Genomic DNA, 26,135 nt, shown 5'->3' on the forward strand with positions numbered 1-26,135 from the left:
AAATGGATTTGTGACAGCGTCATAGGAGGCAGCAGTAACACCACCACACATGGAACCTAGGGCAGTAATACCACTGGTTAGTGCATACTAGCCAGGAACAATTATTTAAGAATGATTCCAACAGCAAGAGGCTTCTTTAACGTTGTAATATAGTCTTAAAAGTTTAGGAACAGAATGTAAGAAAATATAAAATAGGAACAAGCATATGCCATTAGGCTCTGAACCTATTCTACAATTCAATATGACCATGGTTAATCTTCTAGCTCCACCCCATTGTGGACAGAGAAAGAACAGCTGCAACAATGATTTAACAACAATAATGGCAGTAGCGGCTTTAAAATTCTGGCTGAGAGCTAAGCATGCTGGGAAGTTTCGTCAATTTATAAATTAAAACTAGATGCAGGGCGTAAAGAGGCTCTGGTGTGGGAGCTGTGATCTGAAGCTTCCTGTGTTGGTCTGATCAGGGAAGTTATTTACATTAACTGAGACATCGTGGCTCCGATTTATGGCTGCTATGTATGGGACATGGCAAATGAGCGAAGCATCATGGCGTCGTTCAAAAGTAGTTTCACTGGATGTTCGAGCCATGTGATCAATTTCTAGTTACACAATTGGCTGGATGACAGAGAATCTTCTGGAAGCAAGTGGAGAATTGTGGATAAAAGACATCCGAGTTCTTTGTTTGGCTGCAATAACTCAGAAGAGACCAACCATCACAACAAAACTTGTAGCCTGAAGTATGCTTCAGAGGGAAGAAGATTGATTCTACAGCGGGGATATTTCTTGGCCAAGGTTTTCCTAACTCAGTAGTATCTATTTTCAGTTAAATAGTTAAAATTGATGTTCAGTTAGAGTTAAAGTTCAGTAAAGAGTTAATGAGTTGCAACTGTTTATGTTCGAGTTGGTACTAGAAGTGTTCAATAAAGAAATAATTGAATTACTGTCCTCGTTTGTCTCTTTAAACTGGAATACTTGAAAAGTGTTTACATTAAAGATGTATAGCAGAACCACACCGTACCCTTATCCCTTAATTCCTGTCGTCTACACAGAACAGCAATTAGTTGTTCAGTTTTAGGTTCAAACCTTCAGGAGATCACGTAAATCCCTTAATTCAATTAGATACAATAATGACACAGATTGGTGAGATGATGACCTGTGACGTTCTCTTCAGCACATGGTTAAGGCCAGCGATCTGGGAAAAGACAAGCCCTTTCCCATGATGGAAGATATGTCACAACTCTCATGTGCCCCTCGTAGTTAGGACCACATTGATGGAGGCTTAAGTGGAGGTTACCCACCTGACCTCTCAGCCGTAGATGTTGTGTGGCTTTGGAGAACTAACTGAAGACACAGAGAATAAATCTCTAAACAGTTTACAGCCTTGCCATTACTCCCAAATACTTGTTAGTGAAAAAGCATTATTACAATTCCGATTTCTCATATTTCAGTAAAACAATGGTAAAAATTGCAGTTTATAATGTCACTGGTGCAGCAACTCACATGTTCTTTATTCTTCCGAGATCCAGGAATTGGAGGAAGTGATGCAGCCTTCGATCTAAGATAGAAACCAAAGATAAACTCTTAGACCATTACACCAATTTAATATAAAAATTACAGCTCAGCCCATCATGTCCCTGTTACTTCTGTCTGAAGGAGCTAACCATTGTCATGTCATTTCACTGCTCCTCCCTTGTATTTTTAACATTCCTCCTTTTCAGATACCCATCCAATGCCCTCTTAAATATTATTCAGGTCTCTCAACTCAATCTTTGGGACCCCCTGAAGACAGGGACAGTGGAAGGGTCAAAAAAGTATTGGTGCCATGAGGTGTGTCAGTTTCAAAGTGCCATTGAAGGGGTGTGTAATTTCCCTGGGGACACACACTTCCTATCTTCAATAGCAGCATGTACCCTGAGGATACTTCAGTGGTGTGTATGCTGGAGAGCACCAGCGCTGTGACCTATCTAGAGGATTAGGGATGTACTCACTTTGCCAGAACGTTTGAAGTCATTGAACCTTTTCTGGCATTAGATCCACGGTCTCAAGTTTCACTTCAGCCAACACAGCAGCGGTAATCTCCAACCGGGCCTATTTAGTCTCATATGGTAGATGGTGGCCTACTATGCACCCCTCACCCCCACCCCCCTCCCCAGGATAGGATCTCATCCACCTCCTTCGTGTCCTCCAACAGGTCAATAAAGAAGGGCAGCCCTGCCCCAATTGCTAGTCCTCCTGCTCTCCTGCATCATCTCACTTGCCCTTGAATGAATTGAAGGCTTTAGCACAATGCCTCAGTGATGGCTGCCGGTGGGTTTGTCGAAGTGAGTCATTTAATCTGACCTGTCTCTGTTCCCACCCTCACTGGCTCTAATTGGATAGGAAACCTGTCTCCATACCAATTAAGGACCCCAGCTCCTGGTTCCCACTTTCTTGCTGAAAATTCAGCCCCGTCTTACTAGTCATTAGAAGTAAAGCATTTTATATCCTAATATGCCTCGACATTATTAAAAAACACCTTCTAACCACCCAGTGACAATCCTGAGTCACATGGAGAAACTGCGACAATGATACCAAAATTTGGAGGATACAAAGATCAGGAAAGATGGCAGAATGGGGTTCTTTTCTCTAGGGAAGAGAAGAGGGAGAAATGGTCTGATAGAATTGTTAAAGGGCTACAAATAACACAGTTTGGCCTCTTAAACACTGCTCAGGGCAACTGGTTTTTTTTTGCCTTTGTATTTTTGTAGTTCTTTTTCAACCTTTCCACAGGCTATATTGAAGAACAGTAATTCTTGAAATGATGATATAGACATGAAACTGAGCCTGAGGCCTGTTTAATGGCCGGTGATGTGGAGGTGCAGTTGTAATAAGCAATAGACTACTTAAAACTTACAAGGTCATGGGTCTGGTTGTTCCATCTTGTACTCATTCACCTAAAGCTGCTCTGGTTGATAGACTACAGTAGGGGAATCCCCCTTCCATGTTACTTTCCTCCCGAGAATCCCCCTTTTTCATTCCTTTATTTGTCCGAGTAACCCCGAATTTACTTTGAGATTTCATCCCTAATGTTACACCAGATTAGTCTGGATATTTAAGATGACCCGATAAATGCAACATTAGAACTAGCCTGCAATTAAATTGAGCATAATAACAAATAGTGTGATAATAAATGAAGAACATTTCATTAAAAAGCCACCGCTTAAAATAGTATGTAAGCAGGACTACCCTTACCCATTAGATCGTCTTGGGTATGATTTACTGAAAATCAGTTCACCATAAGGCAACTTCTTAAATTTATCTCTGCCCACAGCGACATAGTATCCTCCATTTTCAAGTTCAGTGCCATCATTGACGGACTTTCCATCCAATGTATGAAGCCTAGAAGACGTTAAGTAGAAACATCAAATTGTCATAGCAAAATTGGCATTATGATTTAGCATAACATAAAACCTGTTCGGAACTTGGCTAAAGGTAATCGTGAAACAAATACAGCAATGACCACAATTCTTTGACAAGCGTTTGAGATTATGGATGCAATCTGGAGTGTGTAATAATAGCTTCATCATTCAGCTGCTGTGTGTTCAGTTGGCTTGTTGTGTTAGAACTGAAAGTGTGAACATTGCAGTGGCAGAATTCTGATGAAGATTGATTAAAAAGGAATTGCAACCAATAAATTAGGCTGTACTGTCAGCTGTTCAGAACTCATCTGAAAAAGTGACAAACCTTCAGAAATCTGGTGAAAAACTATACCTTTCTACAAGGTCTTTATGTTTTCTTTATATTTACCTGATAATAGAAGTACAACTAAAGCGTTTATAGAGTACACACCTGGTGGAGGTGGTGCAGTAGGTGGTTTAAGAATGGAGCAAATCCCAAAGATAACGATTGAAACTCTACCACCTCGCCCACCCAGAATCGGAGCGGGCGAGGGTCAGACAACGGAAATTTCCGTTGACCTCGGGCGAGAATTACCGATCTCACTCGAGCAAGGCCGTAAAATCCCACCCAATGACTTCAGTCTTCACAATTTTTAATTTGAACTAGGCCCATGTTTCAGAAACTGGCAGTGCAGACACCCGACTGATATCAATAAAAATGCATCCAATGATGACGTTGGCTCGCTACAACTGAGGCTATTCATACTTAATTTCACCTCTGAATCACAAAGCTATTGTTTCAAAAACCACTCCAACAACTGGAGGACAAAACTCCACACCGACTCTTCAGTGCAGTACTGAGGGAGTTCTGCATTTCCGGAGAAGCCAACTCTCAGCTAAGACAGGGCCCCTTCCGTCTACACAGATGGTTGTAAAAGGTCCCATGCCACAATTTTGAAGAGAAAGAGAGAAGTTATTTCTAGTATCCTGGCCAATATTAATTCTTCAACCAACAATGTTAGAAACATTATTTGGTCATTATCATGCTGTTGTTTGTGAGATCCTGCTGTGCATAAATTGGCAGCCAGACATCCTACATTACAACAGCGACTGCACTCCAAAAGTACTTCATTAGTTACAAAGTACTTTGGAACTTTCTAAAATCATTAAAGTGCTAAATCAATGCATCTTCCTTTGCTTACAGTGGCATTAAGGGCATATTAAGATCAAACAGTTCCTTGGCTTGTATGCAACAGCAAAGTTCTTCAACAGTAGCCTTCTAGTAATTCCCATAATATTTCACTGTTCATAAATACAGAAGGAACTAAAGTATTTGTTTGACATTATGGGGATCACAGCAGTATTTCATAATGTGGCTTTTCTGTGGAGCACATCCTGCAACTATCAATGCACCCTGTGATCCCCAGGGCCTTGCCCCCAAACCACGGCAATGACTAACTAAAAGGAAGCAGGACTATTGCTGTGGAAATCGTTCAATAACAGAAACTGTACACTGGCGAATCAGCTAATAAAGTCATAAAGATCTGTCGCTTAATGACAGAAATAAATCTCAAGTTTGATATTCCCAGAGTGAAAATGTAAGCTGTGCAGTAATGTTCACTGTTGAGTTCATAAAGAATAAGTTATATATTCCCTGTTTGAAAAGTAATCAGCAGCTTTGATTCGAAAATCTTATTCCTTCTTATGTAACTGCAAGTACAACTTCATTTTTTTGCGCTAGGACTGAATATATTTCACAAAGCTGTACCACAGATCAATGGAACACAAGTTGGTCTTGAACTGAGGTAAAGCCCAGTCAGTGTCATCCATTGTGCGACCTATATTTATATTCTTTATTGATATACATTTGATCAGGTATAGCTAAACTAAATTTAAAGATGAGACAAGTTGCTGCTATGACTTCCACTGCCAGCTACATGCTGGGTTTTTATCCAATGTATCTCCAATTGATCGCACTCCACTCCTGCTGCTTTCGCAGACCATTTCTGTTAGAAACCCTCTCTGTTCTTGCAACTGAGTGAACACCACACATTTGGGATTAATTTTAGCTTCCATGCTGACGATGAACAGGCAATAGTGAATAAGCAATCCCTGGTACATAGAAGAAATTTCATAGAATCCCTACAGTGCAGAAGGAGGTCATTTGGCCCATCAAGCCTGCACTGGCTCCCCCTGACAGAGTACCCTATCTTGATCCTTTGCCCCACCTTATCTCCACACATTTATCATGGCTAGTCCCCCTAATCTACACATTTTAGGACACTAAGGGGCAATTTAGTCTGGCCAATCCACCAAACCTGCACATCTTTGGACTGTGGGAGAAAACCGGAGTATCCAGAGGAAATGCACGCAGACATGAGGAGAACATGCAAACTCCACACAATCACCTAAGGCCGGAATTGAACCCGGGTTCCTGTGAGGCAGTAGTGCTAACCACTGTGCCATCCATCAATGGGGTAAATTCTGGCTTTGTACAATGGTGTAAAACAGGTGACAACATCCAAGTGACTTCAATAGAAATGTGGTACAGTCAAGGTCTACCCCAGCCACTCAGTTTGTCTTCAAAACGTGACCTATTCCAATACATGCAACTTGTAAACATAAGTTCTGTATCATGTATTTGGTAGCACAAGCCACAAGCTTTCAGGGCGCTGCTCCTTCATCAGGTAAATGGGAGTTCTGTTCACAAACAGGGCATATAAAGACACAAACTCAATTTACAAAATAATGGTTGGAATGCGAGCCTTACAGGTAATCAAGTCTTAAAGGTACAGACAATGTGAGTGGAAAAAGGGTTAAGCACAGGTTAAAGAGATGTGTATTGTCTCCAGCCAGGACAGTTAGTGAGATTTTGCAAGCCCAGGCAAGTCGTGGGGGTTACAGAGAGCATGACATGAACCCAAGATCCCGGTCGAGGCCATCCTCATGTGTGCGGAACTTGGCTATCAGTTTCTACTCAGCGATTCTGCATTGTCGTGTGGCGTGAAGTCCGCCTTACCCGAAGATCAGAGGCTGAATGCCCGTGACTGCTGAAGTGTTCCCCAACAGCAAGAGAACACTCCTGCCTGGTGATTGTCGAGCGGTGTTCATTCATCTGTTGTCGTAGCGTCTGCATGGTCTCCCCAATGTACCATGCCTCGGGACATCCTTTCCTGCAGCGTATCAGGTAGACAACGTTGGCCGAGTTGCAAGAGTATGTACCGTGTACCTGGTGGATGGTGTTCTCACGTAAGATGATAGAATCCGTGTCGATGATCCGGCACGTCTTGCAGAGGTTGCTGTGGCAGGGTTGTGTGGTGTCGTGGTCACTGTTCTCCTGAAGGTTGGGTAGTTTGCCGCGGACAATGGTCTGTTTGAGGTTGTGCGGTTGTTTGAAGGCAAGAAGTGGAGGTGTGGGGATGGCCTTGGCGAGATGTTCGTCTTCATCAATGACATGTTGAAGGCTCCGGAGAAGATGTCGTAGCTTCTCTGCTCCGGGGAAGTACTGGACGACGAAGAGTACTCTGTCCACCGTGTCCCGTGTTTGTCTTCTGAGGAGGTCGGTGCGGTTTTTCACTGTGGCGCGTCGGAACTGTCGATCGATGAGTCGAGCGCCATATCCTGTTCTTATGCGGATATCTTTCAGCATCTGGAGATGTCTGTTGTGATCCTCCTCATCTGAGCAGATTCTGTGTATACGGAGGGCTTGTCCATAGGGGATGGTTTCTTTAACGTGTTTAGGGTGGAAGCTGGAGAAGTGGAGCATCGTGAGGTTATCCGTGGGCTGGCGGTACAGTTAAGTGCTGGGGTGACCGTCCTTGCTGGAGATGCGTGTGTCCAAGAATGCAACCGATTCCGGAGAGTAGTCCATGGTGAGTCTGATGGTGGGATGGAACTTGTTGATGTCATCATATAGTTGTTTCAGTGATTGTTCACCATGAGTCGGAATCGGAACCGGAATCGGTTGCATTCTTGGACACACGCATCTCCATCAAGGATGGTCACCTCAGCACCTCACTGTACCGCAAGCCCACGGATAACCTCATGATGCTCCACTTCTCCAGCTTCCACCCTAAACACATTAAAGAAACCATCCCCTACGGACAAGCCCTCCGTATACACAGGATCTGCTCAGATGAGGAGGATCACAACAGACACCTCCAGATGTTGAAAGATGCCCTCATAAGAACAGGATATAGCGCTCGACTCATTGATCAATAGTTCCGACGCGCCACAGCGAAAAACCGCACCGACCTCCTCAGAAGACAAACACGGGACACGGCAGACAGAGTTCTCTTCGTCGTCCAGTACTTCCCTGGAGCGGAGAAGCTACGACATCTTCTCCGGAGCCTTCAACATGTCATTGATGAAGACGAACATCTCACCAAGGCCATCCCCACACCCCCACTTCTTGCCTTCAAGCAACCGCACAACCTCAAACAGACCATTGTCCGCAGCAAACTACCCAACCTTCAGGAGAACAGTGACCACGACACCACACAACCCTGCCACAGCAACCTCTGCAAGATGTGCCGGATCATCGACATGGATGCCGTCATCTCACGTGAGAACACCATCCACCAAGTACACGGTACATACTCTTGCTACTCGGCCAACATTGTCTGCCTGATACGCTGCAGGAAAGGATGCCCCGAGGCATGGTACATTGGGGAGACCATGCAGACGCTACGACAATGAATGAACGAACACCGCTTGACAATCACCAGACAGGAGTGTTCTCTTCCGGTTGGAGAACACTTCAGCAGTCACGGGCATTCAGCCTCTGATCTTCGAGTAAACATTCTCCAAGGCGGCCTGCACGACACACGACAACGCAGAATCGTGAGCAGAAACTGATCGCCAACTTCCGCACACATGAAGACGGCCTCAACCGGGATCTTGGGTTCATGTCACACTATCTGTAATCCCCACGACTTGCCTGGGCTTGCAAAATCTCACTAACTGTCCTGGCTGGAGACAATACACATCTCTTTAACCTGTGATTAACCCTCTCTCCACTCACATTGTCTGTACCTTTAAGACTTGATTACCTGTAAAGACTCGCATTCCAACCATTATTCTGTAAATTGAGTTTGTGTCTTTATATGCCCTGTTTGTGAACAAAACTCCCACTCACCTGATGAAGGAGCAGCGCTCCGAAAGATAGTGGCTTGTGCTACCAAATAAACCTGTTGGACTTTAACCTGGTGTTGTGAGACTTCTTACTGTGCCCACCCCAGTCCAACGCCGGCATCTCCACATCATGTGTTTAAACAGGTTTGCAATTCTCCTGTCTTGTTCACTCACAACATTTGTCCTTTTCCAACAGCTCACATAACGGCTTAATCACAAATTCACAACTGAAGTCGTGACAATCGAGGCCAAGAATGCCCAATTCTTCAGTCTAACAATGCAGTACAAATTCACATCACTAACCACAATCATGATTCACATTACCAACAGCCTTAACATCAGTGCGTGTAATGATTATTCTGTTTAAAACTTACTTTCTTACAGCTCCAGTTCTAAGATTTACTTTCTCTGTGATGCTTGAAAGGACCTGTTCCCACTGGCCCAATATTCTCTTCGGAATCAGCAGTCGGGTTGCTGGATTTAAGAGGTCTCCGTTTATGAACACGCTGTAAGTAAGAGGGGAACATGGGACAATGAAAACAGTTAGAACATTTAAACAGAAAGGAAAATACTCAGCGTTATATCTTTACACACCACATAATTCATGATGTGGAGGTGCCGGCATTGAACTAGGGTGGGTACAATAAGCAGTCTCACAACACCAGGCTAAAGTCCAACAGGTTTATTTGGAATCATGAGCTTTCGGAGCGCTGCTCCTTCATCAGGTGAGTGATGATGCACTTGCCTGATGAAGGAGCAGCACTCCAAAAACTCATCATTCCAAATAAGCCTTTTTGATTTTAACCTGGTGTTGTGAGACTTATTATTGTGCCCACATAATTTATGGTTGACTTTCATGGCTCCGCTACCTAAAATTTACAACGTTCATTTCTCTGGGGATGTCTATTATCTGCCCGGAATACAAACTTTCTTCGCTGCATGCTAGAATACCTGGAAAGGTGACATCTTAGGCTAAATATGGTTTGTAGGCAGAGGAGGCTGTTTTGAGTACAGTTTACCCAAACAAAGTTATTTTTTCAACAGGTTTCCTGCATGCAGCCCAGTCTATCATTCAGCCTGATTGTCCGCAGAAAGAAATAATAATAAATACTATATTTTGCTGTCCAGACATCACTGCAGCATGTAGGACAATGTCATGTGATTGCTTACAGATTCAGCGGTGGGAATTTGCAATGGAAAGGGTGGATTTGTTCATTTGGTAGATGTATGTGGTCAACGGGTTGGAAAAACAAAGTCCCATTGAAAAGAAGCAGTGACCTGCGAAACAGAGTGGAACATAGCTGCTCATGGATCAGTGGGTGTGTGACCAAAAATAAAATCTTTTTGTTTATACAACATGCATTCTAATTAGATTAATGTAGGGCGGCACAGTAGCACAGTGGTTAGCATTGCTGCCTCACCGCGCCAGGGACCCAGGTTTGTATAAGACCATAAAACATAGGAGCAGAATTAGGCCACTCGGTCCATTGCGTCTGCTCCGCCATTCAATCATGGCTGATATTTTTCTCATCCCCATTCTCCTGCCTTTTTCCCCACAACCCCTGATCCCCCTATTAAATCCCTTTATTTCTTTCCCGGCTTGGGTCACTGTCTGTGCGGAGTCTGCACGTTCTCCCCGTGTCTGCATGGGTTTCCTCTGGGTGCTCCGGTTTCCTTCCACAGTCCGAAAGAAGTGCTGGCTAGGTGCATTGGCCGTGCTAAATTCTCCCTCAGTGCACCCGAGCAGGCGCCAGAGTGTGGCGACTAGTGGATTTTCACAGTAACTTCACTGCAGTGTTAGTGTATGCCTATTTGTAACTAATAAATAAGTTTTAAATTGATGGAGTCGATGTAAAATACAGAATAGATGAGTAGATCTGTTTAACACTAGTGCCATTTCATTGCAGCAGTGGTGGTATTGGAGTATCACAAAAATGTAATAGGGGATAAAAACAAACTCATTCAATTTTAAAGATGTGTAAGGGGAGAATTTTATGTTCTCAGACTGGTTAAAGTTGCAACTTCTAGTGAAACAAATGGAATTATTCAGAATATGGGTAATTACACCACAACAGTGAAAGTCGCAGAGTGGCTCCAAAGTTTGCATTGTTGGACCTATGTACAATACATATTAAGGCTTTTTTAAAAAAAACTGCTGTGATTTTTCCCCTCATGTAGATAATGGTATGGGGATAACTCGGATCCAAAGCTTCTCCCCCCTACACATCCCTTTCACCCTAAACCACCATTTTTATCTTTCGACAAAGTTCTCACCTTCACACATCCTATCCGTTCAGATTGTTCCTTGAAAACAATTAATGTTTGGGTAGCCAGAGAGAGGATTGAAACCAGGTTTGATGGGGCGTGTAATAATAATCTGCTAGACAATTTGAAAAGGAAGGATGTGCAGTGTTACAGGGAGAAGGCGGGAGAATGGCACAATGTGAATTGCTCATTCAGAGAGCCAGTGCAGACGCAATAAACTTAACTACAAGCGGATACTCTCTCATTCACTGTTGCCAGAATCTAGTATGATTTATACTTCTTCCAGAACTGCAGTCCTGTCGAGCACTGCACATAACTCAGCCATTTTGCAGCACCATCCAAAATGAATTTCTCCGCCATTATGCCCAAATAAACTCTCAGTTCAAAGTAATTTACTTCAAATTATTTGTTCAAATTCAAACTTTAAGCACTAATTAACACCCTGTTTATATTAGCTATTTCAAATTACAGGAAAGCTCAAGTAGCACGGTGGCACAGTGGTTAACACTGTTGCCTCACAGCGCCAGGGACCCAGTTCGATTCCCAGCTTCGATCACTGTCGGTATGGAGTCTGCACATTCTCCCTGTGTCTGCGTGGTTCCTCCGGGTGCTCCGGTTTCCTCCCACAGTCCGAAAGACGTACTGGCTAGGTGCCTTGGCCATACTAAATGCTCCCTCAGTGCGACTAGGGGATTTTTACAGTAACTTCATTACAGTTTTAACGTAAGCCTAACCTAACCTAACCTATCAAATGTTATGAATCACCTTAAACATCTGTATTTAGAACGGCCCAAACTGCTGGGACCTAGCTTAGTGCAACCAGAGTTTAACCCTTTTAGTCCAGCTTTTCATGCCGTGCTTTTTCAGTCCAATTAACTATATTTATCAAAATAGGGCAGAGGATATTTTTATATATACATATAAAAATCACGGGGGCTCACTCTCCACTTAGAGGTGGGACTGAAGTCACCGTAACACTCCAAATTGTTCCCCGTATTTGATGCTAGGATTGAACATTTGGATAAATTCAGCCTCCAAAAAATGTTGGTTTAACCAGGGTGAAAGAAACAGGTAGGAAAGGCTTAGCCAGGACACCGAGGTCTCCAAAGCAGCACTTAACACAAAAGAAAGTTTAAAGTTTATTTGTTAGTCACAAGTAGGCTTACAGTAACACTGCAATGAGGTTACTGTGAAATTCCCCTAGTCACCACACTTCGGCGCCTGTTTGGGTCAATGCACCTAACCAGCATGTCTTTCAGACTGTGGGAGGAAACTGGAGCACCCGGAGGAAGCCCACACAGATACGGGGAGAATGTGCATACTCCACACTGACAGTAACCCAAGCCGGGAATCGAACCTGAGTCCTTGGCACTGTAAGGCAGCAGTGCTAACCCCTGTCACCGTACTGCCCCTGTACAAAAGAGTACATGCTACTCAAAGCATCATCCAAATCCCAAATAGTTCAAAAGCAGAAAACGCTGGAAAATCTCAGCAGGTCTGACAGCATCTGTAGGGGGAGAATAGAGCCAACGTTTCGAGTTTGAATGACCCTTCGTCAGAGCTGTTCTACTCCAATATCCAGACTCGAAATGTCGGCTCTATTCTCTCTCCACAGATGCTGTCAGACCTGCTGAGGTTTTCCATCATTTTCTGTTTTTGTTTCAGATTCCGGCATCCGCAATATTCTGCTTTGACCCAAATAATTCAAAACTGCCTTATTAATTAAGATTTTTGCAAACTAATAGAGCTTTGGCAATTCAGATCTAGATGTCAAATTCAGTGCTCATGCCAACATAATGTCACAAACTACATTAGATTTGTTTTGGCACAGTTAGTCCACCTGATCACTGTCCATACATACAGCATGATAATTTCATGCAGCACCATTCAAACAAAATCCACAACTTCAAAACAGGTCTGTGTTCTGTACTCACCAAATAACACATGGCTCTTGAATAGGCTTTCGAAATCTTGCCGATGCTATTATCCGACTGTGAGCAACTGGCTTGACCTGAGTGAAGATATGGGGGTATCATCTGTCACATAGGTGAGACTCAGGACTTCCACTTGAAATCTAAGACCTTCACAGTTTTGTCATTCACCCCCTGCAGCTATAGAATTGGTGTAAAACGTGTCAAAATGTGACTTCATCTCTAAAACCCTCCGATTCTTAAACAGCACCTGTACGTTAAACGGATCATGTGTTAGTAATACAACCTATATGCAGCCGAGACCTGTATGTTCTATTCTCCATCAATACTCCAGGAATTTTCTACCATAATTGTAGCAATCACTGGGGTAGAAAAAAGCATCTTGATGCCAGAGCGTGCAGAATATGAATCACACAACTAGAGGTAACCAAGCAACAGCTGTGCGAACTTAGACACAGGTCTACAAATGAATAATTGGGGGGTGGGGGGGAGGAATTAAATTGTGTATAAATTTGTGTACAATATGTATGAATAGACAGTTTACAATTCTGTTATATATAACCAATTCAAAAGTTTATCTCACCCTCTCTATATAAACAAATATATGGGCCGAGAAGTTCGGCTGGAAGTGGGTGTGCAGGTGCCATTTCTGCCCTTTAATATTGAGGCCCAACGCATTCTTGACATTGAATCTTGGCCTCGTTTTTATGAAACGCTGCAAAGAGGTAGTAGCTGTAAGGAGTGGTTGGAGATTGGGTTGCAGTAAGCTGCCCCGAGACAAGTGACAAAGAAGTCGACCCAAGAGGAAAGGTAATACAAAACAGATACCAAGCCTGGTGTGGAGGCAGCTTTAGAACAAAATAACTCTTTCATGGAGGCCCCCACAAACAGGTGGTAGACCTTCTGCATCAATAAATGAGATCACCTGCTTCAGGCATAGGCTGATTTCTTTGCCCTGCAACAGGCAGTGCATTTCTAACACGTAGGGCCCGATTTTACCTTGCGTCGCGCCTGAAAACGTGATAAAGTCGGGTGTGAGGCCATTAACGTGATCCGTGCCCACGTCCGTGCAGATTGCCACTTTACCGAGACCCGCGAATGGCGGCGATCCGCTTCGCACCCGAAATGGGCGCCACGGCGATTTAAATGTATTTGCATGCATTTAAATTGAATTAATGAACTGCCCGCCAAGCTTTATCAGCATTTCCCCCTTTACGGCCATGTTCGCCAATCCAGAATCACGCCAAAATGGACCTGCTGAATAAAAGTCTGAATTGGGCGCTCCAGCTGCTCATGAGCGCGTTCAGAGTTTCCAACGGCTCTCTGACTCAGATGAGTGTTGGGGGGGGGGGGGGGGGGCAGGTGGGTCAGATCATTCTTTGGCTGGGGGAGGAGGGGGGGGGAGTGAGGCCAGATCGTTGTCTGGTTGGGGTGGGGGAGGAGGAGGAGGAGGGTCAGATGTATCTCTGGTGGGGGCGGGGGCGGGTGCAGGGAGGGCCGATCGTTGTCGGGGGGGGGGGGAGAAGAGAGGGCCGATAATTGTCTGGTGGTGGGGGGGGGAGGGCTGATCATTGTCTGGTGGGGAGGGAGGAGGAAGCGGGTCAGATGTTCCTCTGGCGGGGTGAGGGGGATGAGTGAGGCCAGACCATTGTCTGGGGGGGGGGGGGGGGGTGGAGGCAGGTAAAATGTATCTCTGGTGAGAGAAGGGGGGGGAGGCCCAATCGCTCACTGGTGAGGGTGGGGGGGTCAGATGGATCTCTGGTGGGTGGGGGGGGGGCAGATGGATCTCTGGGAGGGGGGCAGGGTGGTCCGCTGCCACTCTGCGGGCGATCAGTGGGGTGGGGGGGAGCAGGGGGTCACAATCGGTCTGGGTAGCAGGGAGGGGTGGGTGGATAAGGGGGACAGTGTTGTGTGTGGGGACCATCGCTCCCGCTTTTCGCTCCCGGGCCACTTTCCTCGCTTTCTGCAGCCCGGGGGCGATCTGACACGGGCGCGCTTTTTGAAATTTTTTTCTAACTGTGCATGTGCAGTTCAGAGCTCCGATCGTGTCAGGCATGCTAAGCCCCGCCCACAGCGCGAATGGGACCTGTGATTTTTTTTTTCAGGCTGAGTGCGTATGGGGGCGCCTGAAAGCAGATTTCCAAGTCGGATCTGAATTACGCCCAGATTCAGCACTTAGAATGAAAATGGTAAAATCGGGCCCATAATGAGCAGGCCCATTCTCACCTCCTTAATGGACATTTTGGAGGATGTTTAACAGGCAAATTTGTATGGTAGAATTTCTAAGGTAAGAGAAACAAAACGATGCAATTTAATTGTGCAATCAAAAGATTGAGAGCATTCGATGAGATGTCACATGATTAACCTTCATTTACTGCCCTCAATTACTGCATTTTGATATACAAGCCACTCAAGATTTCCATGTTAAATTACTCCCATACACATAAATTTTTGAAAGCAGAAAGCACTTGAATCAAAACTTTTTAGTTACAGGGCTCCATTTAATGAGCCAATTATAGTGGAGTGGACACTGTTGAATCAGCTTTTTATATTACCAACATCAAACAGGGCCAATTATTTTGAGGAAAGATGGGAGTAATCATATTCTGCCAGGTTGAAGTATGTTAAGTATTGCAAGGCAACCTTGTGTGTACATATTAAGGAAACTATATGCTGGTCTGCAAACGTATTGGTTTTGGGTCTCTAACACCCAAACAGTCAAAACCCGTTCATGATAACACACACAATTTACCCTTCATTATCTATTTATTATTTTCTGCTTCTGTTTGTCACACATACCATTTTAAAGAATTTTATATTAACTACTGTGTCAACTTGGACTTTACTGCAACTTTGTTCCTCGCAATATAGGAATCTGTAAATGATTAATCTAGAGAAGATATTGGAACTTGCAAAAAACTGATCAGTAGGGCAACCAACAGTGAGTGAGCTATGAGTAGCCATTCAAAGTTTTTTTTAAAATTCTCCCTTAAATTCATGTTTCTCAAGGTTATAGCTCACAATGGGAAGCAATTCCATGAACTCCAGCTATCCTCCATTATCTCTATCATTTGGTCATTTTGAATCAGTGACCCAAAGTAGTAAAGTATCTTGACCAATTAATGAACAAAATTAATGCTACTGAATATAGTCCAAGTCTTTCTCCTTTCTCCTGAAATAATCCTGAATGAGGCATGATCTTGAAAGGTTAAGGTTATAATCATAACAAATCTTTACCACAGAGAGAGAGGGCTGTTGAGGACAGTTGTCAAGGTAAGATAATGAGTGGCCTGAAAGGTACTGTTAGTACTATCTAAATGTGTCCATCTCAGGGTGTTGGCTGGCAGAGTCCTTCCAGGGCTTCAAATCCACTTAAATTTCAATTCTTCGCGCAGAGAGTGATCTCAGACAATGTACTTTACGATGCATAGAAAGGAAAGGCAGCAAGTTCAGCCATATCCTGAAGAGTGGCGAGTCCAACACTGATTTGATTTATTATTGTCAATGTATTAGTATACAGTGAAAAGTATTGTTTCTTGCACAGTATACAGACAAAGCATACCGTACATAGAAAAGGAAAGGAGAGAGTGGAGAACGTAGCATTACAGTCGTAGCTAGGGTGTAGAGAAATAACTTGAACATTCAATAAAGAGCGCACGAAAAGATACTACACTATTTCTATCCACAATAAAGGGCATGTCCCCAACTCCCCTGTAACCATCATGAGGCAATGTCAGTACATGTAGCTCTTTAATTAAGCTCGTCTCAACAAATAATGATGATGAACATATGAATAAAGTGAAATATTAACAGATGGAATTGAACTTTGAAAAACATCTGTGTCACCTTTGCACTCACGCCTTACATTAATGGCAGTGGAGTTGGGCAGGAAAGTTTTGGTCATGATGCAGAACTTTCCCTGTTTGTCCAAGAGGCTCTTTTATTGTCCACCCATAGCTGCAGCATTGCCAACAGACAGTGGGCTCCACCACTGAAAACCCTCCCCACCGTCAACACCCCCCACATGACACGTTTCCCCTGCATGACGCCAGAACTTTACAATTTAATTGTAAATATGTGGGAAATGGGAAAAGGGGAAATGAGCAAGGGCGTGGAAATGGTGCACACTATCAGTATGGCCATCAGGAACAGCACACTGTTGACAAACCACATCCTTCCCCTCCACTTGTGTGTGAAATACGGAACCCTGCCAGCTCAGACTACTTTAACACTAGGGCAGGATTTTATGGCCTCGCTCGAGTAAGACTGGAAACTCCCACCCGAGGTCAATGGAGATTTCCATTATCGGACCCTCACCCGCTCCGATTCCGTGGTGGACGAGGTGGTAGAGTTCCGGCCATAGGAACATAAGAATTTGGAGCAGAAGTAGGCAATTCAGCCCTTGGAGCTTGCTCCACCATTCAATCAGATCATGGCTCATAACCTTTCACTTCACCATGATCAATACCACAGGATAACCGCGAGTGATGATAATTACACCGAACAGATAGCAAAATGTAAACACGACATAATCCATGAAAAGTCATATCTGTGATCAGATTTTTTTTTTATTTCAAAGAGCTTGTCAAATCAATCATTTAATTAGCACAGTTGGAGGCATAATTGAGTGCAAATCAGTCTGGGAGAAAATTCTGTAATGATAGGGCTGTGTTTGAGAGATTACAATTTTTAAAATTAATCTTTAACCATTGATTCAACAGAAAGGATGCTGGCTAAATTCTTCAACAGATTAGGAGTTTTGAAATGCTACAGTATCACAGACTGATTGTTACTTTTAAAAGCCAGTCTATGGGGTTTACAGCAAACAGACTCAAAATGTAGCAAGAGCATTCAAAGGACCTCAAAGATAAAACACAGGGTGGTGGTGCTTAGCCATCAACCAAAAAATGGATAATGTCCATGGTGAACTAACCTCGTAATAGCGTAATTAATACAGGGCAAGAATTTTTGAATCAAAAGTCTCTGCAAAGAGGGACTAGTCATCATTAGATTCCGGAATTGATGATAACATTAGTGCCAAAACTCCAATAGCCAGGCAATGAAAGATAGAACACTAAAGTCAAATCTTAACTCACCGTAGCTTTTATCTCCAGACATAACTCAGAAGGTACACCTCCAACAGTACCACCCACTTTCAACTTGTTCCTACACATATAAGCATAGCTAAGTTCCCAATTAACATCCTTCATCTATTCTTCAATAAATCAGATATAGATTCTTGTTTCAATTTCTAAGTAGCCTACAATGTGATGGACAGAATTACCATCCTTGTTTCTGATCAGCAGCATTTGGTAAGAGATAAATTCTTCAAATCCCACATATTAAAAGAACCATTTACTCTGTGGTAAACCACTGTTAGCTTATTACCTGTATATTATTACCTGTGACATGCCTGGACACATCCCTGCCAGCCCTACCTGAGACTCCCCCCCCCCCCCCCCCCCGCCCCAGGTATAAAGGCGACTGCTCCCCACCCCCCTGCCTCAGTCTGGACCAGTTCATTGGCATGGGTGTGCTCCAAGTCTTTTGCTAATAAAAGCCTATTTGTTCTTGCATACAAACCAGTCTTTGTTCAATTGATGGTGCATCATACTCATATGTAATTCTTCTATAGTTTCCTCTGATGGATGGGGAATGGGGGGACGGGATTGCTGATGAGGCATGTGGTGAACCACTGAGCCACATTGACTAGTTTCAGATCCAGGTAATACCAAATCAGCTGGCTTCGACAAGAGTTAGCAAGCATCAGGATCCTGCAAGTAGTTTCATCACTGGACCAGGATGGAGAGGTTTTTTTTAAGTCAGTTAGAGTTCTTGCTCTTCAAAAAGAGGTGGACCAGGGAAGGATAGGCCAGTAAGCCCACAATATGTGTGTTAGAAATTGTGTTGAACAAGAGGATAATGAGATAGCCAAATTGAGGAAAGTGTGCCAAGAAGGAGTCAGTGTGGAGGTAAAGGAGGGAGATCTTGATTAGCAAATTTTACTGGAGTTCTTTAGGGAAATGACAGCTGGAACTTCTGTGAAACTGCTTCAGCAAGGCTTTTGCACTGCGCAAGGTTTGAAAGCAGAGGTGGACTAAAAACCAGCTAAATCAGAGGAGGCAGAGCATTGTATGGATCAGTGCTTAGAACAGTGCTGCTTACAGAGTACTTAAATGATTTACGGCTTTGGAATAATAGCAAAGCTAGCCATGCTTGCAAATAATTCTAATCAGGATTGGTTTAAAAAGGGAGAGGCAGCCCAAATACAACAGGACCTGAATAAGTTTGAAAGGTGGAATATTGAGCAGCAAATGGTGTTTAATTTGGTAAATTATAAAACAATGGGACTATGGAAAGGAAATAAACCGTTCAATATAAATGTGACACACAATATAGGACAGAGATGTGTGAACATGTGATGAATGAGTCACTGGAACCAACAGCATAATGTGAGTTCTAAGTTGGGTATGACATGGTGCAAGAGGGAGTCACTATGGATTTAAGGGAAAGAAGCCTGAATTAGCAATTTTTCTTGAGTTCTTTGGGGAAATGGCAACTGGAAATTCTGTGGATGTGCCCTATTTAGATTTTTAGCAAGGTTTTTGATACTGCACTACTCAAGGTAGAAGTAGCTCCCTCCACTCACATTGTCTGTATCTTTAAGACCTGGTTGGCTGTAGAGATTCGCATTCTAATCAGTATTCTGTAACTTGATTTTGTGTCTCTGTGCCCTGTTTGAGAGCAGCTATCCACTCCATCTGACGAAGGAGCAGCGCTCCGAAAGCTAATGGCATTTGCTACCAAATAAACCTGTTGGACTTTAACCTGGTGTTGTTAAAACTCTTATTGGGGAATGAGCCAGGCCAGGTGATCGATGTTTCAGTGGGAGAACATTTTGGGCTTAGCGACCATAATTCCATAAGATTTCAGGTAGTCATGGATAAGGACAAGAGTGGCCCTCAGGTGAGGCTGCTTAATTGGGCAAGGGCCAATTACATCCAAATTAGACAGAAACTGGGGAATGTGGATTGGGAGCAGCTATTTGAGGGCAAGTCCACATCTGGCATGTGGGAGGCTTTTCAAGGCCAGTGGACTGAAGTGCAGAAGAGGCACGTCCCCACAAAAATGATGGATAGAAATGGTTTGGGGAACCATGGGTGACAAGGGAAATTGTAAGCTTAGTCAAAGGGAAAAAGGAAGCATACGATATGGTCTAGGCAATCAAAAGCTGGTGAAGCCCTTGAGGAGTACAGTGAAAGTAGGAAGGAATTTAAACATGGAATTAGGAAGGCTAAAGAGGCCATGAAATGTTTTTAGCAAACAGAGTCAAGGAGAATCCCAAGGCTTTTTATGCATATATTAGGAGCAAGAGGGCAGCAAGAGAAAGAGTAAGCCCACTCAAGGACAATGGAAGGAAGTTATTCGTGGAACCACAGGAAGTGGGTGAAATCCTTAATGAGTACTTTGTATCGGTTTTCACCAAGGAGAAGGACATGACGGATAGGTGTGTGAACACTCTTGAGAACGTCAATATATCAAAAGAGGAAGTATTGAGTATCCTAAATTGCATTAAGGTAGACAAGTCCCTGGGGTCAGATGGGATTTATCCAAGGTTACTGCAGGAGTCAAGAGGAGAAATAGCTGGGGCCTTAACAGATATTTTCACATCCTCTTTGACCACAGGTGAGGTTCCAGAGGACTGGAGAATAGCCAATGTTGTTCCCTTGTTTAAGAAAGGAAGCATGGATAATCCAGCAATTTATCAGCCAGTGTGCCTGACATCAGTGGTGGGGAAACGTTTGGAGAAGATACTGAGGGACTGGATATATGCACTTTTGGAGGAAAATGGACTCGTTAGTGACAGGCAGCATGGTTTTGTACTTGACTGAGTTTTTTGAAGAGGTGACAAAGGTAATTGATGAGGGAAGGGCTGTGGATGTAATTTATATGGACTTTAGTAAGGTGTTTGACAAGGTCCCACATGGCAGGCTGGTACAAAAACTAAAATCACAGGGGATTCGGGGTGGGCTAGCTAGATGGATGCAGAACTGGCTTGGTTAGTTGGTTATAGAAGACAGAGAGTAGCAGTGGAAGGGTGTTTTTCAGAATGGAGATCTGTAAATAGTAGTGTTCTGCAGGGATCAGTGCTGGGACCTCTATTGTTTGTAGAAAAATAAATGATCTGGAGGAAAATGTGGGTGGTCTGATTAGTAAGTTTGCGGATGACACGAAGATTGGCAGAGTTGCTGATAGTGCCGAGGATTGTCAGAGGATACAACAAGATATAGATAGATTGGAGACTTGGGCACAGAAATGGCAGATGGAGTTTAATCCGGACAAATGCTAGGTGATGCATTTTGGAAGATCAAATTTAGGTTTGAATTGTACTGTAAATGGCTGAACCCTTAGGAACATTAACATACAGAGGGATCTGGGCATGCAAGTCCACAGTTCCCTAAACGTGGCAACACAGGTGGCCAAAATGATTAAGAAGGCATATGGCATGCTTGCCTTCATTAGCTAGGACATTGAGTACAGGACATGGGAAATCATGTTGCAGCCATATAAAACCTTGGTTAGACTGCATTTGGAGTATGGCGTACAGTTCTGGTCACCACATTATTAGAAAGATGTGAAAGCTTTGGAGAGAGTGCAAAGAAGGTTCACCAGGATGTTGCCTGGTCTCGAGGGTGATGGCTATGAGGAGAGGTTGAAAAATGAGGATTGCTTTCAATGGAAAGTCGGAGGCTGAAGGGAGACCCAAAATTATGAGAGGCGTAAGCGGCACAGTAGCACAGTGGTTAGCACTGCTGCTTCACAGCTCCAGGGACCTGGGTTCGATTCCCGGCTTGGGTCATTGTCTGTGTGGAGTTTGCACATTCTTCTCGTGTCTGCGTGGGTTTCCTCCGGGTGCTCCGGTTTCCTCCCACAGTCCAAAGATGTGCGGGTTAGGTTGATTGGCCATGCTAAAATTGCCCTTAGTGTCCTGAGATGCGTAGGTTAGAGGGATTAGTGGGTAAATATGTCGGGATATGGGGGTAGGGCCTGGGTGGGATTGTGGTCGGTGCAGACTCGATGGACCAAAAGGCCTCTTTCTGTGCTGTAGGCTTTCTATGATTTCTATGATAGACAGGGTGGATAGTCAGAGGCTTTTTCCAAGGGTGGAGGTGTCAATCACAAGGGGACACAGGTTCAAGGTGAGAAGGAGAAAGTTTAAATGAGATGTGTGGGGGATGTTTTTCATGATGTGGAGATGCCGGCGTTGGACTGGGGTAAACACAGTAAGAAGTTTAACAACACCAGGTTAAAGTCCAACAGGTTTATTTGGTAGCAAAAGCCACACAAGCTTTCGAGGCTCTGAGCCCCTTCTTCAGGTGAGTGGGAATTCTGTTCACAAACAGAACTTATAAGACACAGACTCAATTTACATGAATAATGGTTGGAATGCGAATACTTACAACTAATCCAGTCTTTAAGAAACAAAACAATGGGAGTGGAGAGAGCATCAAGACAGGCTAAAAAGATGTGTATTGTCTCCAGACAAGACAGCCAGTGAAACTCTGCAGGTCCACGCAACTGTGGGAGTTACAAATAGTGTGACATAAATTCTGATTCTAGGATCGCATGATAAAGACTCAGGAGGAAAAAAGCAGAAATATTTATGTGAAATAGTGTGACATAAACCCAATATCCCGGTTGAGGCCGTCCTTGTGTGTGCGGAACCTGGCTATCAGTTTCTGCTCAGCGACTCTGCGCTGTCGTGTGTCGCGAAGGCCGCCTTGGAGAACGCTTACCCGAATATCAGAGGCCGAATGCCCGTGACCGCTGAAGTGCTCCCCAACAGGAAGAGAACAGTCTTGCCTGGTGATTGTCGAGCGGTGTTCATTCATCCGTTGTCGCAGCGTCTGCATAGTTTCCCCAATGTACCATGCCTCGGGACATCCTTTCTTGCAGCGTATCAGGTAGACAACGTTGGCCGAGTTGCAAGAGTATGTACCGTGTACCTGGTGGATGGTGTTCTCACGTGAGATGATGGCATCTGTGTCGATGATCCGGCACGTCTTGCAGAGGTTGCTGTGGCAGGGTTGTGTGGTGTCTTGGTCACTGTTGGATGTTTTTCATGCAGAGAGTGGTGGGTGCCTGGAGCGCGCTGCCAAAGGAGATGGTGGAAGCTGGCACATTAGCAATGTTTAAGAGACATCTGGATGAGTACATGAATAGGGAGGGAATAGAGGGATACAGACCAAGTAAGGGCAGAAGGGCATCATGATCGGCACAGGCTTGGAAGGCCGAAGGGCCTGTTCCTGTGCTGTACTTTTCTGGGGGGGGCGGGGGGAGGACTCATAATCAGGAGGAATTATCGCTGAATGTGCTAGCCATTGCTGATGCTGCACCCCAATACTGAGTCACTCCACTGCTGGATGAACAGCCAGTATGGCTGAAAGTTGACACAGGGGCAGCAGTCTCGCTGGTGCCAGAGACTGCTTACAAGGAGAAACTTAAACACATTTCCTTGAAGCCGTCCACTGGTGAAGTGGTTCAGCTGAAGGACTGCATCAAAGTAGCTTTGCAACTTAATGGGCAAACAGCAGATTTGTCTCTACATGCTGCAAAGGGCAACTATCCAGCATTGAAGGGTCTTACATGGCTGAAGAAGATTCAGCTGAACTAGGCCAAAGTTAATATGATGACCAATGGAGAATCAGTCCTCATAAAAAATTTTAAAAGCGCACAGTTGTTTTTGATGGAGAATTAGGGAGCATGAAAGATATTACAGTAAAACTGAAAATAAAAGAAGGAAGCCGAGCAAAATGCTTGAACACAAGGTCAAAGATAGTAGCTGACTTGGAATGACTTGTGAAGATGTGTGTCATGGAACCTGTCAGCATTAGTGAATGGGCCACACCAATAGTACCAGTCATCAAGAAAGATGAATCCGTAAAGATTTGTGGAAATGCCAGGGCCACCATTTATACAGTGCTATGTGCCAAACAGTACCTGTCACTCCACGTTGAAGACTTGTTTGTAGGATTGGCAGGAGGCCAACATTTCAGCAAAATTGACCTGAGCCAGCCCTACTTACAGATAAAGGTGACACATAAAGGTTTGTTCCGGTACCAAAGATTGCCATTTGGTATCACCGCATCTCCTGCAACGTCCCAAAGAGCAATGGATCAGATCCTGAGTGGACTGGGTGGAGTCCAGTGCTATCTGGATGACATCCTAGCCACTGGAAAATACAAAGAGAAACATCTTCGAAGCTTGGATGGCACTCTCCAGAGATTGGAAGGCAATGGTCTGAGAGTTCACAGGGACAATTTGAGTTCTTCCAACCCACGCAGACACGAGGAGATTGACGCCAATGGCCTTCACCTGAAATTTACTTTTCAGGTTAAGGCCATCACAGAGCTACCTGCATCACAGAATATTAACCAGTGGAGTTCCTTCCTAGAATTGTTGCACTATTATGAAAGATTTGTCCCAAACTTGACAACAATTCTGAAACCATTAAATAATTTATTGTGCCAGAACAAGGCAGGGAAATGGTGAGATCTGTACAATAATGTCTTCACATAAGCCAAAGAAGCCTTACTTAAGTCTGAAACTTTCACGCACTTTGATCATACTTTACCCGTACAGTTAGCTTGTGATGCATATGATGTAGGAGCAGTGGTCTCCCACATCATGCCATCAGGTAAACAAAGACTCATTGCTTTTGCTTATCAAACCTTGAGCAAAGCAGAGAGTAACTATGCCCAGATTGAACAGGAGGTACTGGGGATCATTTATCAAGTCATCCTATTGATTGGCAGAGCAGGCCTGTTGGGTTGAATGGCCTGCTTCTGCTTCTTATGATCTTGTGCTCTTTCTAGCTGCAGTGTAACTGAACTGCATCTTGTTGGGCACAGCCATTCTTTATACTTGAACATAGACTTCTTATGGAATTTTGCATTAGAGGTTATTGTAATTAGAGCACTATATTAGAAATGTATTTTTTCGTGTCCATTTCAAAGCTATCCAATTCCTATTTCTTGGCTCCTCAGGACTGCACAGACTGAATACTGGGTGAATGACTTTGGAGGGTACATGGAAAATGAGGAGACATGAAGCCTTCAAACCAGCCTGTGTCGGCACCTGCGTTCCTGCAGTGCTATTTCAGAAGTGAGGAAATCTCAACCCTGCCTGCCCACGACTCCAAGAGGCAAAAATATGGCAAATATGGCAGAGGTGACAAGTTTGGCATGCCGAATTTGAGAAATAGCCTGATTTGCAGTTCCCGAGGTTACCATGAAATTCCAGCCCCCACTGCCAAATTACATTCAGAATTTAAATGTTGAAATTGGGCTTGTTTTTTCCAATCTTCGAATCGCAAGTGTATTCACAGAATTATTTTTTCACAAAACATGCAAGAATAGACTACAGGTTGTTTAAAAAATACCATCAAAATCTTGTGTTAACTTAAAAAAAAGCATTTGGTTTAATAACTGAGCCAGACACAAGCTATTGTATAAAATACTATTGGGAAATATTTTAGTTATTCCCCGTGAGGCATCTCATTACCATTAGCATATTCCTCAAGTTGCAAAACACACTGGGAAACCAAGCAACAAACTCAAGCAGCAGAAATCCACTAGTACACAGAGCAGCCCAATTCCTTTAACACCCAAGCTTTTCCTGTTGCGTCATTCCAGTTTGAATAGAGTTTTTACTTTCATTCTAATTACCACCTAGATTTCAAATGCACATACAAGGCATGGAAATGGTCAGATCAATACAATAATGCCTTCACATAAGCCGAAGAAGCATTACTCAAGTCTGAAACTTTTACGCACTTTGATCATACTTTACCCATACAGTTAGCTTGTGATGCATATGATGTAGGAGCAGTGATCTCCCACATCATGTCATCAGACAAAGAAAGACCCATTGCTTTTGCTTATTTATTAATACAGAGAGGGCCTTTTAAGTTGTGAAATATTCCAAGTGCAATACAAGCAAGTGAAAGCAAAATGGACAAATGAAAGGGAGCAGTTCAAAGAGATTTTGATTGAAAATCATACAACTAAGTTGGCTAAAGTTCTTGTGATGAACGGTGCAGCAGTGAAGAGAGTGTGTACAGTCAGCCAGGTTTAGCAGTTGGGAAAAGATATGGGGCGGGATTTTATGGCTTCACTCATCCCAAAACCATAAAATCCCACCCGAAGTCAATGGACCTTCACATTGTTGCCACCACCCCCCTCACCTTGCCCACTCCGGTTCCCGTGGCAGGTGGGGCGGTAAAATTCCGGCCATGGAACCGAAGATAATTGCAGAGTGAGAAGTTTGGGCAAGGCTGTGGAAGGAATTATGGGCAATGTTTTTGAAAACATTATACACTCCCATCCCCCAAAGAGCTGCTGAGGCTCGGTCAGTTGAAAGATTCAAA

General features: G+C 43.9%; 1 protein-coding gene across 1 annotated transcript in view; it reads right to left on the reverse strand.

Annotated features, from left to right (window-relative positions):
* LOC144481052 (doublecortin domain-containing protein 2-like) overlaps window positions 1-26,135 on the reverse strand; it is a 90,947-nt gene that overhangs the window by 42,503 nt on the left and 22,309 nt on the right. Inside the window, exons 3-6 of the mRNA XM_078200706.1 lie at window positions 12,710-12,786; window positions 8,885-9,016; window positions 3,232-3,378; window positions 1,501-1,555 (exon numbers count right to left, since the gene is read on the reverse strand). Coding sequence (XP_078056832.1) covers window positions 1,501-1,555; window positions 3,232-3,378; window positions 8,885-9,016; window positions 12,710-12,786 — 411 coding nt within the window. The remainder of the gene's footprint in view (window positions 1-1,500; window positions 1,556-3,231; window positions 3,379-8,884; window positions 9,017-12,709; window positions 12,787-26,135) is intronic.

The sequence above is a fragment of the Mustelus asterias genome, chromosome 2 (genome assembly GCF_964213995.1).
Source record: "Mustelus asterias chromosome 2, sMusAst1.hap1.1, whole genome shotgun sequence".
Taxonomy (NCBI): domain Eukaryota; kingdom Metazoa; phylum Chordata; class Chondrichthyes; order Carcharhiniformes; family Triakidae; genus Mustelus; species Mustelus asterias.